Below are 18,354 nucleotides of genomic sequence, written 5' to 3'. Positions count from 1 at the left end.
CTCGTCCACCGCTCATCCAAGCCCCTGTGGCCTGGAGGGGGGCGAAGTCACATGGCACATGGCTGGCGGGTGTATGGCTTCCCCTTTCATGTCAGGGGGCGGGGAGAATTGATTTAGAAAGGCAGTCGGGCAGAGAAGACCAAGTGGCTGGGGCTGAGTACAAGTCCTCAATACCACTTTGCAGGCAGGGCTCCCAGGGTAGATCCTGGGAAAAGGAAACAAGGCCCTTCCCAGAGTGACCCTGCCTGAACTTTAAGCTTTACCTTCATTGTCGCATTACTCACTCACGAACCCGCAATGTCTACCTCTGCCCTGCCCACTTCTGCCCATGCCGTCTCCCCGCCGGGCTCTTCTCCACTGATTGAAATCCACCCGTCCTTCAAAGCTCAGTTGTGCCCCATCTCCTGCCAGAATACTTCCTTAGTCTCTCCGTCCCCTTGATCCCAGCCCTCCTCTCCTTCTCTCTTACGGCTCTTCAAGAATGATGAAGCAGAAGAGGAATTGGATAGGAATTTGGGTCCTAACTTGCTGTGTGATTTTGTCCAAACATTTTACCTTGTCTGGGTTTCTTCACTCAACTGGGGAGGTTGAACCAGATCAATGACTTTCAGTCTATCTTTTTCCACCCACGAGTGCACATGCTTGCCTCTCCCTCTGGCTACTCCAGGACTACTCCAGGGGCTGTAGTAACACAAACCTTATCCCCCTCTCCAAAAAGCTCATCAGAACGATGACCAAAAATGGCATTGCAGGGATACCCTCGCGTCTGTCCTAACTTACATCACAACATTCAAAGCTTTTGCACCTGATATTTAGGAATGATTTACTGAGCACCTGGGTCACTGTCTTGAGAAACTCCAGGCTTCCCAGGTCTCTCCACTCAGGGGCTAAGATGCTCTGATTCTGGCTTTCTGGGTGTGCCCAAGCACTGGTCTACTCAGGGAGAAGCAAAGCTGGGCCAGAGCCTGGTGTCCAGTGTGCATGCCCTTCACTGCCAGGGACCCCATTGCCACCCATTTCCCCATTGCCACCTCCCCCTGCCTGAACCCCAGACTATGGCCAATGGCAGGGAAAGTGGGTCAAATGCCCAGATTCCTCCTCTGGGCTCGAGCAGATCCAGCTCAACGTGCTCCCCAGCCCTGCTCCCTGGGGCTCTGAGCTGCCTTTTTCCATATCTCCACGTCCCTTTCTCTGGTCTCCAGTGAATACTGCCATACAGGGAGACTGATTTACCACGCCTTGCAAAAGTTGAGAGATGCTAATAGACCCCCTGCGGATGACAGGATGGGGCAAAGGCTGGCATGGAGAAGGCAGACTGCACAGAGGCTCCCACCCTGGCACTGAGCACTGCGGGCTGCGCTGGCTCCCACACTTCAGAGACACCCTCATCAAGGTCATTCCTACCTCTGGGTGAACAAGCCAGGCTCAAGGGCACTACTGGCTTGCGCTGCGGGGGCCTCTAGGCAGCACAGAGGGCCTCCCTGGCGAACCCAGGTTGGAAATTTTTCCTGCTCTAGGCACAGTCCAGCACTGATTTCAGAGCCTGCATGTGGTGCTTGCAGGTGCAGGGTGCCCTGCTCTGATGGAACTTAAAGCCCCAGGAAGGAGGAAGAAAAGTACACTTACTAGGACCTGGGGGGTAATGGTGACTCCTTCAGGCATCATCTCATTCGTTCCTCACTTCCCTACAGCCCTGAGCTGCAGGCAGCACTATTCTCTATATTTACAGGGACATTGCCTACAACCCAGAGACACCAAGCAGCTGGCCCAGGGTAACACAGCTGGCCAGAGGCAGTGCAGGAATTCTGCCAGGCCCATTGCCCAAACCAGGGTGAGAAAAGCCAGGAACTGGAACCCCGTTTAGGGTGGACAGAACGGGGCATGTTTCTTCCTTCCCTTGCCCTGGGTGGGGGTGAAGAGCCTCTTCCTGCACCAGCTCCCACTTGCCTCTCTTGAGACCCCAGCCAGGGCAATATCTTTTCTGTTCAAGAAGGAAGAGAATCCTCATCTTCTGAAGGCAGAAATCAATAATTTACGAACTACGGCTCCAGCCAGAGCAGAGAACAATTTCTTTTAAATGCTTCTTAAAACACAATATTAACAAGTCTTCTAATGGGTGAAAATATTTGAATTAGGGGAAATGAATGTTTTACGAGTTGGCTGGGGAGCAATCCCCGGAGATGGGCAGGAGGCAGGAGACAGTCTTGGATCGGGACTGGCTGAGCTATCCTGGGGCTCCAAGCCTGAAGCCACAACTCAAAGGGCAGAGCAGGTTCAGAATCAGGTGCAGCAAAGGGCCCCAAATGGCCTCCATCCCCGACATTTGTTAGGTGATGGCCACGGGTGTCCAGGTCTAAAACTACTGCAGATTTTAAATTCTGGCTTCTTGGGACCTGCTCCCCTAGAATGGTCCTCCAGACCTTCCCGCCCAGGTGGCTGTAGGCAGAGTCACGCTTTATGGAATACTGTGTTACGTTCAACATATATCACTCTCCCGGCGTCACTGTGCAGCCGAGGATACTGCCCTGCCCTGCTGACTGTGGCTTTGCCGATAGATTGTAGCTCATCCAAGCAGAGGTCTTAACTGTGCTTGCTTGGATGGCTTGGCCTCTTGGGCTCCAGCCCTGCACCCTGAGAAGAGCATGCCTCGTGCAGCCACTGCTCCTTCAACCTGGGTCCTGGGACGAGAGACAGGTGGGGCAGAGCTGAATCCCACCACAGCCGGCCTGCAGACTCATGAGCTCATTGTTATAAGACGCTGAGATCTGGGGGGTGGTTTGTCACAGAATCAGCATCATCACAGAAAAGTGAATACACCTTCCCAGCCCCTCTGCCTCCACCCCCTTGTTGAAGAAGTATCTCCTTGCCCCTTTGTCCAGGCCCCCCATTGTCAGATGCATTCCCCTGGAAGAGTACCCACTTTCCTCCCAGACATGCTCCTACCGAAGAGGGCAAAGCAAGTTCCCCCAACTTTTTCCATTATGAAAGCCCTTTTACATCATCAACCCATGTCTCAGACCCCCAAGGTTCAGCAGTTTTATTCTGGTCACCATCGATTGGGACCAGATTGGGGGGAGGGACACAGTGTTAAAAAAGCAACTCTGAATTTGTTACCCTTTAAAATTGATTTGTTTTTCTCCAATATAACAGCAGTTTACAAACATTTGAAAATCACAAACAGGAAAGCTGTAGTATTTATTCTGTCGTTGTTTAATACACTACAGATTTGTGGATTCTTTGCAATCTGAGACTCCGAGGTACCGGGAAAAAACATGAATTTTACTGTAACATAGACCACTCACCAGCAAGCCCCTTAAACACTCTGGTTTTCAGTTTTCTCTTCTGTAAAATGGTGAGAAGCACACCCGTGCTGTAGGGTTTTCCTAAATATTACGTTTGTGAAAACATTAGTGGCAAAGCACTTGGCAGACATGGGAGGCGCTTGGCTAATCTTCTTTCTGTTCCGTCTTTGCTGCTTATTTAGCCCTGTGACCTCGGGCCAGATTTAGAGCCAGCTGTGGGCCTCAGTTTTCTCATCTGCAGAATGGGGAACACATACTTATCTCCAAGTATTATTGGGAGGATGATCCAGAGTTCTGAATGTAAATGAACTTGGTGCACAGTAGGCACTAAACTCGTTTTCCTCTTTCTTTCTTCTTTGCCATCCCCACATATCTTTTTTCATGACTGTGTGCAAGTCCACACCTTCTCCAAACAGCTTTCCCAAGACCTCCACTCTGCCCCGGAGCCTCCTTTAGGACAAAGCTCTTCTCCAGGAATGCATTCATCACAAGCTAAAGACCCAATAGCTGATGTCAGTAACAGAGAAGTCCTAATCACAAATTGATTTAAGACCCTGTTTACACCCCTTAACCATGATCATGTGTTCCTTTGACCTGCAGTCCTGAACCTTAATTAAAGCAATTAAGCGCTGGGCAGTGAGTGACAGTCTGGATTTCTCAGCCCTCTGCCAATTTCACACTTGCCTTCGCTACCCGAGGCCAGACTGGGTCAGCCCAGCTACACCTGGTGTTCATAACATGGCCAGGCTCTCACCTAAGTGACTTGATCACTCTTCAAAAGGGAACTGGAAATAGAATCTCACCAGGCAGGGACAAAACAAGGCAAGAGGAGTGTTTTGCTGAAGCAGGGACCACGCGACTTTTTTTTTTTTTTTTTAGCACAGACCTCCTATTTTCACATCAGTAACTGGGCCACAGTGACCTACATCAGCCTCCTAGGGGCTAAGATATGTTCTCCTCTCCCACATGTCCTCACTAATATCCTCTTACCCCGAACTTTGCTCTCTGTTCTGAGGACAGAGGCAGGATATTAATATTACTAATAGTTAGGATTGGCTCCGCATTCATTTGTGCCAGGCATGGCACTGAAATGTAGTTCAAAGTGTGGTGGCTAAGAGCTCCATTTCTGGGCTTGAGTCCCAACTCTGCTGTGTGACCTTGGACAAATTACTTAACCTCTCTGAGTCTCGGTTTTCTCATAAATCAAATGAGGCAGTAATAGCACTGGCATTTAGGGCTGTTGTGGGGGCAAAAGGAAGTAATGCTTATAAAGTGCTCGGTGCAGTGACTGGCACATCAGAAGAGCTCAAGAATTGTCAGATATCATTATACTTTGATGACGAAATGACTTCTCCCAATAACCTATGGACTAGCTGAACTTATACCTCTTTTACACACGAGGAAATGGAGACTCAGGGACGTTAAGTAACCTGCCCAAAGTCACACAGCAAATAAGAGGCGCTGAGCCCAGCTCTGTGTGGCTTCAACCCTTGCTCACAGCCCTGGGAAGCCACTCTGTGTCAACGAAGGAACAAATGCCTCCTGGGTGTCCAAGGTGGGATCCCATCTGAGAGCCCCATCTGGGGAAAAGCAGTCGGGCCGTGAAAAGACTGAGTTCAGAGCCACAGACCTCGGGGTTGACAACAAGCTCCATGCCTCACTGGCTCCGGGCCTTCACAAGTTCTTGGCATTACTCAGCCTCAACTTCCTCCTCTGTACAATGGGTGTGAACGCCTGCCTGTGGTGGTGATCGGTACACGAACACTGGGGGCAAGGTGGTGCAGCACAGTGCGTGGCACAGAGTGGATGCTCATGAAATGTGAACTCCTCTTTCTGCTCCTCTAAGGGTTTTGGAGTTGAGAGTCCCTGCAGTCACACCTCAGCCAGGCCACCTCCCACCCTGCTGATACATGGTGCTGGTCTTAAGTGAGACTGCAGTCCATCAGTTCCCGGACACTTCTGTGCTGAACGTTCACACAGCACAAGCTCGACTGTGGGTGACGCTCTACCAGCTCTCTGGGTGACCTTGGCGAATTACTACTCTATGTGACTCAGTTTCCCCACCTGTCCCATAAATGGTTTGGCCTAGATTGGGGGCCCAGTCAGCACATCTTGGACGGTGGGCTGCATCGGAATCATCTAGAAAAATATTTTAAAATACAAATTCCTGGCCCCATCCTCTGGAAGATCTGCTTCACTAGGGGGGGAGGGGGCCTGGGAAACTGTATTTTACTTTTTAAAAATTTTATTTATTTACTTTATTTATTGGCTGCATTGGGTCTTCGTTGCTGCACGCAGGCTTTTCTCTCCAGTTGCGGCGAGCAAGGGCTACTCTTCATTGCAGTGCGTGGGCTTCTCACTGCAGTGGCTTCTCTTGCTGTGGAGCACGGGCTCTAGGCGCGCGAGCTTCAGTAGTTGTGGCGCACGGTCTCTAGAAAACAGACTCAGTAGTTGTGGCTCGCGGGCTCTAGAGCACAGGCTCAGTAGTTGTGGTGCACGGGCTTAGTTGCTCCGCGGCATGTGGGATCTTCCCAGACCAGGGATCGAACCCGTGTACCCTGCATTGGCAGGCAGATTCTTAACCACTGCGCCACCAGAGAAGTCCCTATTTTTTTACTTTTTATTTTATTTTTTAAAGATGAAAGGGTGTTTTTTTTAATGAAGTATAGCTGATTTACAATGTTGTGTTAGTTTCAGGTGTACAGCAGGTGATTCAGTTATACATACCTATGTATCTTTTTTTTTCAGATTCTTTTCCCTCATAGATTATTATAAAATATTGAGTATAGTTCCCGGGAATCTGTATTTTTGAATGTTTCCCCCCAGTGATTCTGTTGCTCAGTCAGGCATGGGAACCATCAGCCGTTTCTAAACTCCTTGTGGCTCCCCCAGGCTGCTGTTCCAAGCAGGGCCACGCTGCCCCTCTGTGTGCTCCCCTCCCTCTGGTGCCACCCTGCACCCCAGCCTGGGCTGGCTGGTGAAGCAAGGGATTAGGACATGATGGTTGGAAGGAGGAATGACTTTCCAGGTCAAACAGGAACTTTGCCAGATGCCTTGGGGCAATCACATGCTCCCTGGGAAATGTTCCCATTTTCTACTGGGGATGAGGTACTTCTCAGCTGGGAAAATTCACGCCCATGTGGTTAGATTCCCTTCATTCCCCGCAGACCATCCCACCCCAGACACACATACCAAGGAATCGAATCTGTCCAGGCCTTGGCTTTGCCCATGCTTTGAAACAGCTGGGGGTTTGGAATTTGCTAGGGCTGGGGTGGTGGGAGGGGCAGCTAGACTTTTTCATTAATTTCCGAGAGGTGGGTGGGGTCCCACGGGAAATGTTTTGGTTTTTTTTGCTTTTGCTGTTGAGAGTAATGGGCACCAACCATCAGAGTGGGGGTTTTTTGTTGTTGTTGTTTTTTTAATATTTATTTATTTGGCTGCGCCAGGTCTTAGCTGCCTCATGGTAACGTAGGATCTTTAGTTGGCATGCGGGCTCTTTTAGTTGTGGCATGAGGGATCTAGTTCCCTGACCAAGAATCGAACCCACGCCCCCTGCTTTGGGAGTGCGGAGTCTTAACCACTCGACCACCAGGGAAGACCCCAGAGTGGCCTTTGAAATAAGAAGACCAACACATGATGAGCAAGAAATAAGGGTCAATCATGACAGGAAAGCTGTTAGACTATGGAAAGAACTGGGTTTGGTTTTGTTTTCAATGATTTTATTTGTTAGAATCAGAACAAAATCCAAAACTTACAAAAACGGTTTCCTCTGAAAAGTGCCACCTTCAGTTCACACACTTAGGCCCGCCCCACAGGCAGCCACCACTCCACTTTCTTACAGATCCTTCCAGAGACGGTCTATGTCAATCAGTGCACGTAGGAGGAAATTACTCTTGTTCTCCCAGAAAAGGTAACATATTATACACATTCTTTTGTCCCTTGATTTTTCTAGTTTACTTGTCTTGAAAATCTTTCCAGTTTGGCACAGAGTAGCCACATTTTTTAAACAGTTTTGAGACAGTTGCTGGTATTCCATATTATGGACAATTCATTTAGTAAATCCTCTATTAACAATTTAAATCATTTTCTAACCTTTGTTTTACAAGAGGTGCTTCAACACAACAGCCCTGCAAGTACCCATTTCTATGCTTAATCTGTGAGATAAATATTTGGGAGCAGAATTTCTGGGTCAGAGGGCATATGAATTTTTAATTTTGTTAGGGTCAAATTGCCTTCTTCAGAGATTGTACCAATTTACACTCTTTTATATAGCAATATAAAAGTGTGTTAACAAATATTTTTTATCTTTGCTGATTTGATAGGTGAAAAAAGTGCTGTCTCCTTGTAGCCTAACTTGCTTTTCTTTCATGAGCAAAGTTGAGCATCTTTTCATGTGTCTGAGAGCTGTTTGTTCTTCCTTCCTTGTGAACTGTCTGTTTATACTCTTCACTTGCTAACTTTGCATCTGGAGTGCTGTTCCTTTTTCTTATGGATTTGGAGGAATCTTTACATATTAAGAAAACGACCCCTTTGCCTGGTGCTAAGAGATGCCAGCTTGTTGTTTGCTTGTGGTATTCTTTCCCATGGCAGAAATTCTTGACTTTTATATAGTCCAACTTATCAACCTTCTCTTTATGACTTCTAGGTATTGTATCACATTTTAAAGGTCTTCCTACCTCCAGGTTAACGTTTAAAATCTCAATATTATTTTTCTGGTGTCATTTTCTTTTTTTCTGTTTACGCCTTTGATGGATATGACATTTATTTTAGTATAAGGTGTGAGACAGGGATCTAAATTTTTTTCCAGTTGTTCCATGCTATATAATAAATAATCCATCTCATCTCCAGTAATTTGAAACACGATCTTCACCACATACAAAATTGCTGTTGCTATTTGTTTTCCTGATAGAGTTGGGTTATTTTTTCCTGTTCCATTGATCTGTTTGTCTATTTATGTTGTTTTACTCACCATAACTTTACACTGTTTTAAATATCCCGTCGGTATGAGCCCCCTCACTGTTCTCTTTTAGGTTTCTGCCTATTCTTGCTTGGTGATTTTTCTGTATAAACTTTAGAAAGAGCTTGACTGATTTGCAAAAGGAAGATGTTTCAGTGGTGGTGTGGGTGGTACGCCGCTTGCCCCCTCTGGTCCTGACATGGAGCGCCCAGCAGAGAAGACGCGATGGTGCCGGGCAGTTACGTGTGACTCCTTTTTCCTTTCTCTCCCTTACTCAGGTAAGGCTTTCTGGAGGAAGAGGAGGGGTAGCAGAGAATCTCAGAGCAAGGGATAAAAAAAGCCTCCTGGCACCACTCTCTGGGGAAGAAGAGACAGACCCAGAAGAGGCTTCTTGGAAGAGGAACCAAAATCAAAGCTGCAGAGAGGGTTCCTTGCGGAGATTGGAAAGGAGTGGGTGGGTGAGGAGCTCAAGGCCAGCTGGGAGGCCCTTGCCTGGCCGGGGCTGGCCTGGAATTGATGAAAGGTGTGGTCAGAGAGAGGCAGTCAGCCTATGAGTTAAGAGGCTGGCCTTCAGTGAGCCAGCTGCCCAGGCTGCCTGGAAGATGGGCAGAAATGGAACGGAAGCCAGAAACCCCAATGGCCTCTCCAGGCCTGTTGGCTCCCAGAGGCCCTGTCTCATGTTCCTTCTGGTGACACAGGGCCCCTCCCTCCAGGGGAACCATGACATGGGGTTTTGACTTGACTGCTGTGACCAGGTGGGTACATTTACTCATGGAGAGGGATCAGAAGCTGGATTTGAGAGCCTGTGATGGGGTTGTGTGTCCTGGGATACAACAGAAGCACCTCGAGGGGATGTTGCAGTTTTATGAGAAGCTGTGATTCTCTAGACCAAAGAAGGCAGCAGGAGCTCAGTCCTGGGAGCAGGGGGTGTGGAGTCGGAATGCACCACGATGGGAGATGGCTAGCACCGGGGAGAGAAGGGAGGCTGGATAAGCCTGAGCTTGGGTCCCAATCACAGCCCTATCTTCTTCCGGGAAAGGATGGATGAGGAAGGAAATGAGTGCATGGGTGGAAATGAGCCCAGATGGTTCTCTGTCTGCCCAGGGCTTCACTCATTCCCAACCAGAGGAATTCTCACTCCGGGAAGTCCTCCCAGGGTGAGGACCCCCTCTGCCCCGAGCAGGCTGGTATACACTGCTGTAGACATGTGCAATGAGCTGCTTTTGCCCCGCTGCAGCGGCCTCCTTCATAGCCCCTGTCCAGAGTGGCTGGGACCATCTCCTGCCTCTATCCATCCTAAAGCTGGCTCTTCTCTCTGCTCGCTTCTGGGCTAGCCTGGGCTGGGAGTAGAGTCCTGCTTTCCTGCCTGAGGATCTAACAAGGTTTCTTTCCTCAGCAGCTCAGATCACAGAATGTCATCAGGTCCAACAGCCACCCACCCCCGAAACTTACCACCTAGAACAGTGACACCCAGAGAAGGCAGATGAGGGTCCCACAGTCACACGGCAAGGTCATCATCGATGAGACCAGAATCCAGGCTGCTGGCTTCTAGCTGCAGGTCTCCCACCTACTCTCGGCCCCCCACTCCCCGTGTGCTGTGGTGCACATGCTGCATCCCATCCCTGGGAGCATCTGCCAGCTAGATATGGGGGATCCAATGAGGACTCTGAGAAGTTGATAGAGCCCCAAGATAGGAGGCACCTGGATCCCTGGGCGTGTGGAACAAACACCCTCTACTCCAACTCTGAAGACAATAACTGAGCTGTTGCCCAAGCCATAAAAAATGAACCTTTATTGTGTTGAGCCATTAAAACTTGGGTTACTATGTGTTACAGCAGCTGGCTTACCCTGACTCGCACAAGACCCGACACGGTCTGGCCCCCCTCTGCACTCACCCGCTTCTCTCCCTCTCCCTCACTCTGTCCTGGCCACCGGCCTTCCTGCTGCTCCTCAGACACTCCAAGCTCATGCCCACTGCAGTGCCTTGCCATGCATTGTTCCCTCCTCCTGGAATGTTCTTCTCCCAAAGGTTTTTTTTAATAAATTTTTTAAAAATTTATTTTTATTTATTTAGTTTTGGCTGCGTTGGGTCTTTGTTGTTGCATGCAGGCTTTCTCTAGTTGCGGCGAGCGGGGGCTACTCTTCATTCCGGTGCACAGGCTTCTCATTGCGGTGGCTTCTCTCGTTGTGGAGCACGGGCTCTAGGTGCGTGGGCTTCAGGTGTTGTTTCTGAACAAATATCACCTCCTCAGAGAGAGAACCCCTGGCTACCCTTTTAAAGCAGCTCCGCCATCACTCTGCATCCCCTGACTCTGCTCTATTTTTCTCCAGAGCAGTTATCATTACTTGACATTCATTATCTATCTCCTCCTGTGTCTGTCTGTCCCTGGTGCCTAGAACAGCGACTGGCACATGGTTAAGTACTTAATCAATAGTCTTTGAGTGGAGAAATGAACAGGCTTCTCTCTGATTCTTTATGTATTTCATCCTCCGTTTTCTCATCCATAGAATGGGGGGTGCATGTTGAGGAGGACGATGCAGGTTAAGTGTGCGGCACAGAGACTACACACGGATGCCCCAGGAAGTGCAGTTTCTAGTGTCCTTAGGGATATAGAAGGCAGAGGCTGCAGAAAGAAAAGTTTGAATGGTGTGATGGCACCTGCCCTCCCAAGAGAGGGGGTGGGGCTGAGCCAGCAAGCTCGGGATCCTTGGCTCGGCCGCCAGCTGCCAACACTGACAGGCACGTGGAGCTTCACCGGTGCAGGTAACTGAACTAATGGAGTGAGCTGATGGGAAGGAGGGAGGTTTAGGCCGCACTTCAGGCGATAAGCCACAGAGTTGGCATCTGAGAGGCTGTAGCCACAGGTGGAAGGAGTTCACCTGCCAGCCTTTCCAGCCTGCAGGGTGGAGACCCAGGGGCTCCTGCACTTGTGGCCTGAGGGAGATGGACAGCTTCAAGATTGCCCTCTGGTTGTTGGAGATGGAGATGGGCTTTCAAAGAGAGAATAGCACAGGTGAAGGCATGGAGTTGTGAAATAACAGAATAACGGAGTGCTTGCCAGTTAGGATGGTGAGAGGAAGGTGTCATTGGTGGCCCTAGGATGATGGGTGGAGTCAGGAACTGACCTCAGAAAAGCCATGTGGGGAGGGCTGAGCGCTAGACTAGGAGCCAGGAGACCTGCCTTTCAAATCCCAGGTCCTCCATGAACCATGGATCCTTGAGCAGGTCATTTACTTCCTCTGTGCTTCAGTTTCCTCATCTGTTGAACTGAAGATAGAGCCCCTTACACGAGGCGAGGTGGAGAAGGAGTGGGTGCCTGTGCAGCTTGAAAACTGCAGAGTGTTTGGTTACTTGGACTGAGAGTTAGACAGGAACAGCTGAGACATTCTCCTGGGGCAGCTGTGGTGGGAGGGCTAAGGGTCAACCGGGAAATGACTTTGCTGAGAAGAGAGAGGGAGAGAACAGAGAGAGGAAACCCAAAATGGGCTGCAGTGGGGAGGAGAGGAGCTGGAAGCAGTTCCAGCAAGCGACCAGATGTGGCCAGTGGACAAGATTGCTGGTGTCTCATGACAGAGTCCGTCCAGCCGCTTTCTGTGGAAGCAGTGAGAGTGCAGACTGGGTCCCTGTGGCTGTCGGTAGGCTGTGCACCAACACCCTGGTGTCCCACCATCTAGGTACACGGTAGGACTGCATCCTCCTTGCCTTTGAAGCTCTGCATGACCACGTGACTGGCTTTGGCCAATGACAAGTGTGTGGAAATGAGAGCATCACTTCCAGGCGGAAGCTTGAAGAGCTAAGTATGACTCCCCACGGAGGCGGACTCCATCAGCCCCCCACCCACACCCCCTGGACCTTTCTTTTACCTGCAGCGTCTGCATCTCGGTGCCTGAGCACTTTCTCTAGACCCCAAAAGACAGTCTGCCTGCATTCTCAACAGGCCCGAGCGCCCGGAAGTTACAAACCGCCACCCCCATCAGCCCCCATCAGTGACTGGGGAGTTGAGATGTAAACACCCCAGCTCGCTCACCCCTCAGGTGGGCTCACCCTTAGCAGGCAGGTTCCTCACCACATGCTGGGGTTTCCCATTGGGATTAAGTTCGTTCACCCACAGTGGCCGCTGGCTTCCTTTCCCTGTTGCGTTTTCCCACTCCACACCAGTGTTCCGCGCACCTCCCAAATAAACTCTTTCTGTGCACGTCTTTGTTCCTGGGTCTGTTTCTGGAAGGCCATGTTCCTCTTTCCTGCTGTCATGACAACCCCCTGAAAAAGGAGAGAGTGGCTGCTTTGTCATGCCAGGCCTCGGGGTGCAGATAACTAGAAGCAGAGCCCCCAGTGGACTGACCGTGGACAGGCTTCAGGAGTAAGAAACCCAGGGGCCGCCATTTGTGCCTCTCACCCGCTATCCTCTTGGGTAAAAAGTTCAAATTCCTGGCAGGAAGAATCTGGCTGGCTAGCTCCAGTCAGATGTCCTCCTTTGCTCCAATTAGCTAAATCCAGGAGTGGGGAAGAAGCTGGGGCACGCTGGGGCCAGGCCTGAGGGTGGCCAGTTCCTGGAGGATGGGGAGGTGTGAGTCTGCCATCCACTCACACCTCCTCTCCGAAGGCCTTGCTGTTCATTTCTCCAGAGAGCAGGGGTCTCTGTCACTGAATTCAACCCTTACTGAGGTTCTAATTGATGTGTCCCGGGCACCAGGTGCCATAGAGACAATCCTCACACCCCTTGTTAAGACAAGGGGTCCACCCACCACAGCATTGATCTGACTGAGCTAATCAGCACAGTTGCATGTGGACAGAAAGTGCTAGAAGTTTCCTTCATCTGCTCCCCAGGTTCCTACATGGAAGGCTTCAGGTTTGTCAAAAATTCCAGAGCTGATTTTCATTGACTCATCATATTAAGATTCTGTCAGTGGAGGGGACTCCCTGGCGGTCCAGTGGCTAGAACTCGGCGCTTTCACTGCTGGGGCCCAGGTTCAGTCCCTGGTCAGGGAACCAAGATCCCGCAAGCTGCGCAGTGAGGCCAAAAAAAAGAGAGATTCCATCAGTGGAGTTTTTCCTGGAGACGGAGGCCTGCCCTTTGACTCAGCTGTGGAGCTGCCCACAGTGTTCCCTCAGCTCAGTCTCTCCCCCCACCGCCCCTCCTCTCCCTGGGGACTCCCTCTGGGTGCCTCCAGGCCCAAATATCCTCCTGCTCTTGGAGGGAGCCTGGCCAGAGGCCCTGTTGTTATTTTCACTCCTGTTCTCATAACAGTCCCTGTGGAAGGAAAGAAAAATGTCACCTAGATAAAGACACAGAGCATAAAGAAGAAAAAGACCGAAGAGCGACATGACATTTGGGAAAGTTTAGATAAGAATGGCCTGGGCAGGGCTGAGCTTGAGGGGAGGAAGGTCAGAGCCTGGGGGAATGGGGACGTCAGACGAATGACAGGGTGACAGGAGCTGTCTGGCCCTGGGTTCCTCTTTCATAATGATCAGAGATTGCTCCCTGAGCTCTGCCAGAGCGCTTGCTATATGCTAAGAAGCTTCCATTCATTGTCACATTTAATCCACATGACGACCCTAGGAGGGCGTTACTATTATTCATTCAGTGGATGATGGGGAAACTGAGGCTCAGGGAGGTAAAGGAACTTTCCCAGGGTCCCCTATCCAGCCTGGACACTGTCTGACATCCTCTGACACCAAATCTTACCCACCAAGGCCCTGGGCTACCAGGACCCCTCTGGTTTTCAGGTTCAGAGTAACTGAGATGTCTGAGATAGTAAAAAGCTTAACCTAAGCAGGTGAGACTTGCTTAGCGAGCAGTCCTCGTGCTCCTGGAGAATAGGGTGGCAAACTGGAAAGAAACTAGCTTGCAAGTCAGAAATAACTGAGTGTCCACCCTGGCTCTGCCTCTTACTATCATGTTACCTTGAGTAACTTACTGTACTATTGTGAGCCTCAGTTTTCTCATCTGTGAATGGACTCATAATACCTACTCTGTAGGGTGTGCTATCTGGCCCAGCTCAGGTACTCAGTAAGTGGGAAGATTGTCCCTACGTTATGGCTTCCTCGGCATCTTCTTCTCCAGCGTGCCGGGTTTCAGAGCCTCAGTACAGCCCCGATGACTTTTTCGCAGAACTTTCTGGTGGGGAGCCAGCTGCACACACACACAAGCCACCCCCTCCCCCTGGTACAGACCCATCTCTGCTCCAGCTTCTAGAAAAGGGGAGGGAGGGGACTTAACGGCTCAAGCAGCCAAACCACTGGCTGGGCAGAAATGCAGCCGGCCTCAGCGGTGACTAGAACCAGGGACTCTGGGGCCACCAGGCCTCCCGCCTACTGTCTTATCTCTGATCCCCTGGGTGTCGCCTCCTGCTCAGACACCTTGCTGCTGTTCCAAGGCCTAATACTCCACTGAGGACCAAAGCTCTTCTCTCCAATTCCAGTTACAAACACACAAGCAAGGAAAGACTCCAACTGGCCAGACTTGGGTTACCCATCACCTTCTCGACCAATCATTGAGACCCAGAAGCAGAAAAGGACCATGAATGGCCAGGCTTTGATCAGGTGATCACACCCAGACCAATCATTTTTAGCAAGATGGCCACTCCCATGCAGATCCTCTAACTAGAGCAGGAATGGACAGTTCTCTGTCCAGAAAAAAAAGGGGATGAAAGGTTCTGGACAAATTAACACATGTCTTGTATTTTTCAAATCCCAGTTCTCTCTGCTTCTAACCATTTCCATCCACTACTGAAATTTACATCCTGCCACCTCCTGTCCCCTACCCAGGTGCTCAGGTCTCTGCTTTCTGCTCGCTGGGCACAGCTAGCCTGAATCAGCCTGGCTGAAAAACCTGACAGGTTTTCCCGAGTTCAAAGAAGTCCTCCCTTCCTTTCAAGTGTCTTCAACGCCTCCCCTCCTCCGCTGCTTTAGCAATTTCACTATTGGAGATTCACTTTTTAGCTTAATAGGGCTTGTTCCCATTAAAATGCACATCCTCTTGTGAGCAGGCACTCGCTGTCTGAACAATTATCTCTGATTTAGTGCTAGAGGTTTTTTTCCGCTTCTCCCCATTTGGGCAGGGGAAAGGAGAGAGAGAGCGTGAGAGGACTTGCCTGAGGCTGGAGAAGGGAAGAGATCGGATGCAGAATGAGGAAGCTGACCACTCTCCTGATTCCACGAGTCTATCCTAGGTGAGTCCAGGTGCCTGTCTGGAAGCCTTGGCCATTCCTATTTCATCTTGGAGAAGTAGCAGCTATTTTTCCTTTTTCCCCCTCTCTCCCAAGTTTAAATTTATTTATTTACACCTTTCAGTCTTGAGATCATTGTACCTTCACATGCAATTGTAAGAATTAATACAGAGGAATCCCACGTGCCCTTTGCTCAGTTCTCCCCAATGGTAACATCTTGCAAAAGCATACAAGAATATCACAACCAGGATACTGACATTGCTACAGGCAAGACACTGAACATCTCCATCACCACGAGGATCTTCATGTTGTTATTTTATAGCCACATCTACTTCCCTTTCCACCCTACTCTCTCTTTAATGGGTGTCAACCACTATTCTGTATCCATCTCTATAATTTTGTCATTTCAAGAATGTTATATAAATGGAATCATACAGTGTGTAACCTTTGGGGATTGGCTTTTTTTCACTGAGCATAATTCTCTAGAGATTCATCCAGGTTGTTGTGTGTATCAATAGTTCATTCCTTTTGATTGCCTAGTATTTCATGGTAGGATATGCCACAGTTTAACCATTTCCCTTTGAAGGACAACTAGGTGGTTTCCAGTTTGGGGCTATTATAATTAAAGTTGCTGTGAACATTTGTGTACCCATTTTTGTGTGAACATGTCTTCATTTCTCTATGCAAAGGAGCTGGGACTAATTATTCCAAAATGATTTTTTTAATTACATATATACAATATACATTATTTACATTGGATATATTATTTATATTACGCAATTATTTTGGAAGAATTTTAGATTTACAGGAAAGTTGCAAGGATAATATAAACAGTTCCCTTATGCCCCTCATTCAATTTCCCCAAATATTAACACCTTCCATTACCACGATACTTTGTCACAACAAAGAAATGACATTGGTACACTACTATTAGTAGTATTTGGATTTAGTATTTATTTGGATTTCACCAGGTTTTCCACTCATATCCTTCTTTCTGTTCCAGGAGCCAATCTTGGATCCCATACTGCATTTAGTCATGGTTTAGTTTTATGGTTTTTGCACTAAGGCCTCAGGGATGTGGCAGAAAGCTACTGTGGAGGTGAGGTGGGGAGATGAGGGAGGCTTTAAAAAAAAACTATGGTATAATTTATATCCGGTAAAATTCAGCCTTTATAGCGTACATGTCTTTGAGTCTTGATAAATGCACACGATCATGTAATCATCACCACAATCATGACACAGAACATTTCCATCACCCCCCAAAATTCCCACCTGCCCCTTCATAGTCAACCCTTCCCCCATCTTCAGCCCAGACAATCACTGATCCATCCCTACAGTTTTGCCTTTTCCAGAAAGTCACATAAATAGACTCACACGACATGTAGTTTTTTGGGGTCTGGTTTCTTTCACTTAGTAAGATGCACTTGAGATTCATCCATGTTGTTGCGTGAATCAAAACTTCATTTCAGGACTTCCCTGGTGGTCCAGTGGTGAAGACTTCACCTTCCAACTCAAGGGGTGCAGGTTCAATCCCTGGTCGGGGAGCTAAGATCCCACACGCCTCGCCGCCAAAAAACCAAAAACATAAAAGAGAAGCAATATTGTAATGAATTCAATAAAGACTTTAAAGCTGGTCCACATGAAAAAAAAATCTTAAAAAAAAAAAAAAGACTTCATTTCTTTTTACTGCTGAGTATGGGTATCCCATTGCATGGATATGCCAGTTTGCTTATCCATTTACCAGTTGAAAGATCTTTGGGGGGCTTTTTGATGATTATGAGTAACGTCTCTATAAACATTCATGCACAGCTTTTTGTATGTATATAATTTTCATTTCCCTTGGGTAAATACCTATGAGTTGGATCGCTGGGTTGTATGGTGAGCGTATGTTTAACTTCATAAGAAACTGACAAATTGTTTTCAAAAGTGGCTGCACCATTTTGCATTCCCCAAAAGCAACGCATGTGAGTTCCAGTTGCTTCACTCAGCCAGGCTTTGGTATTGTCCAGTTATTATTGTTGTTGTTGTTATTTTAGCCATTCTTTTTGATGTGAGTCAAGAATTTTATAGCCCTTCTTTCTGTCTCTGCTGCCCCCCTCTCCCCGCCATGGGTACCAGAGAGGAGGGGGTGTGGTCACAATCCGGAGAATGCAATTATTTTGGAAGAATTTTGGATTTACAGAAAAGTTGCAAGGATAATATAAACAGTTCCCAGAGCCAGAGAAACAGAGGACTGGCTCTCAGAATTCCCCTGGACACTAGAAAGTTCAGGACTGCAGTTTTTAGGAAGGCATGACCATCAGCAAGTATGTCAAGGAGAATCAGGACAAGGGCTAAGGTGGGAGGGGCACTAGGGCACAAGGCTGGCAGTGAAGGGCGTGGGAGCATCAGTACAGAGTGGCAGGACCTGGAAGACCTAGCCTGTCCACTCAGGGCTTGCTGGTAGAGGGAAAGGGTCTCCTGGGGCCCAGGGTAGGCCCCACGGTCTCAGCACCCTCCCACTGCCCTCCGAGCCTCCCAGCCATTTCCTACAGAGAGAACTGAAATCTCCTGGGATCCCAACCGGCTTGAGAGGGAGAGGGAGGGAGCCTGGGAACCAGAAGCCTGGCTTGGGGCCCAGTTGTGTGACACCTGAATCTTGGGGAAGGTGGCTGAGGGGCCAGGCCACTGGAGCCTCCCAGGACAGCTGGGGACAGGGAGGGGCAGCTCAAGTTTCATCACTGCTTGGTGTGTTACCTGGGCCCTGACTGGGCAACAGAATAATGCCAGGTCCTGGCCCCTGAGGGGTGATACCTTTCACCAAGAAACTGCCGTCCTTCCACGCTCCACAGGGACTACTCTGGCCCCGACTTTGGGTCCTGTGGCCTAGAAGTAAAGAGACCAGATTTAAGTCAGGTCCCAGGACATGAGCCTAGACACTCAGCT

The 18,354-nt window shown here is 49.1% G+C and overlaps 1 protein-coding gene across 1 annotated transcript in view; it reads left to right on the top strand.

Annotated features, from left to right (window-relative positions):
* Nucleotides 1-17,022, top strand: part of LOC132414886 (ADP-ribosylation factor 2) — a 104,248-nt gene extending 87,226 nt beyond the window's left edge. The window contains exons 5-6 of the mRNA XM_059997866.1: nucleotides 15,322-15,432; nucleotides 16,899-17,022. Coding sequence (XP_059853849.1) covers nucleotides 15,322-15,432 — 111 coding nt within the window. The 3' untranslated portion in view covers nucleotides 16,899-17,022. The remainder of the gene's footprint in view (nucleotides 1-15,321; nucleotides 15,433-16,898) is intronic.
* Nucleotides 17,023-18,354: the final 1,332 nt, after the last annotated feature.

Source organism: Delphinus delphis, chromosome 19, assembly GCF_949987515.2.
Source record: "Delphinus delphis chromosome 19, mDelDel1.2, whole genome shotgun sequence".
Lineage (NCBI taxonomy): Eukaryota > Metazoa > Chordata > Mammalia > Artiodactyla > Delphinidae > Delphinus > Delphinus delphis.
The sequence above is the reverse complement of the archived record's forward strand: the minus strand, read 5'-3'. Positions and strand labels throughout refer to the sequence as shown.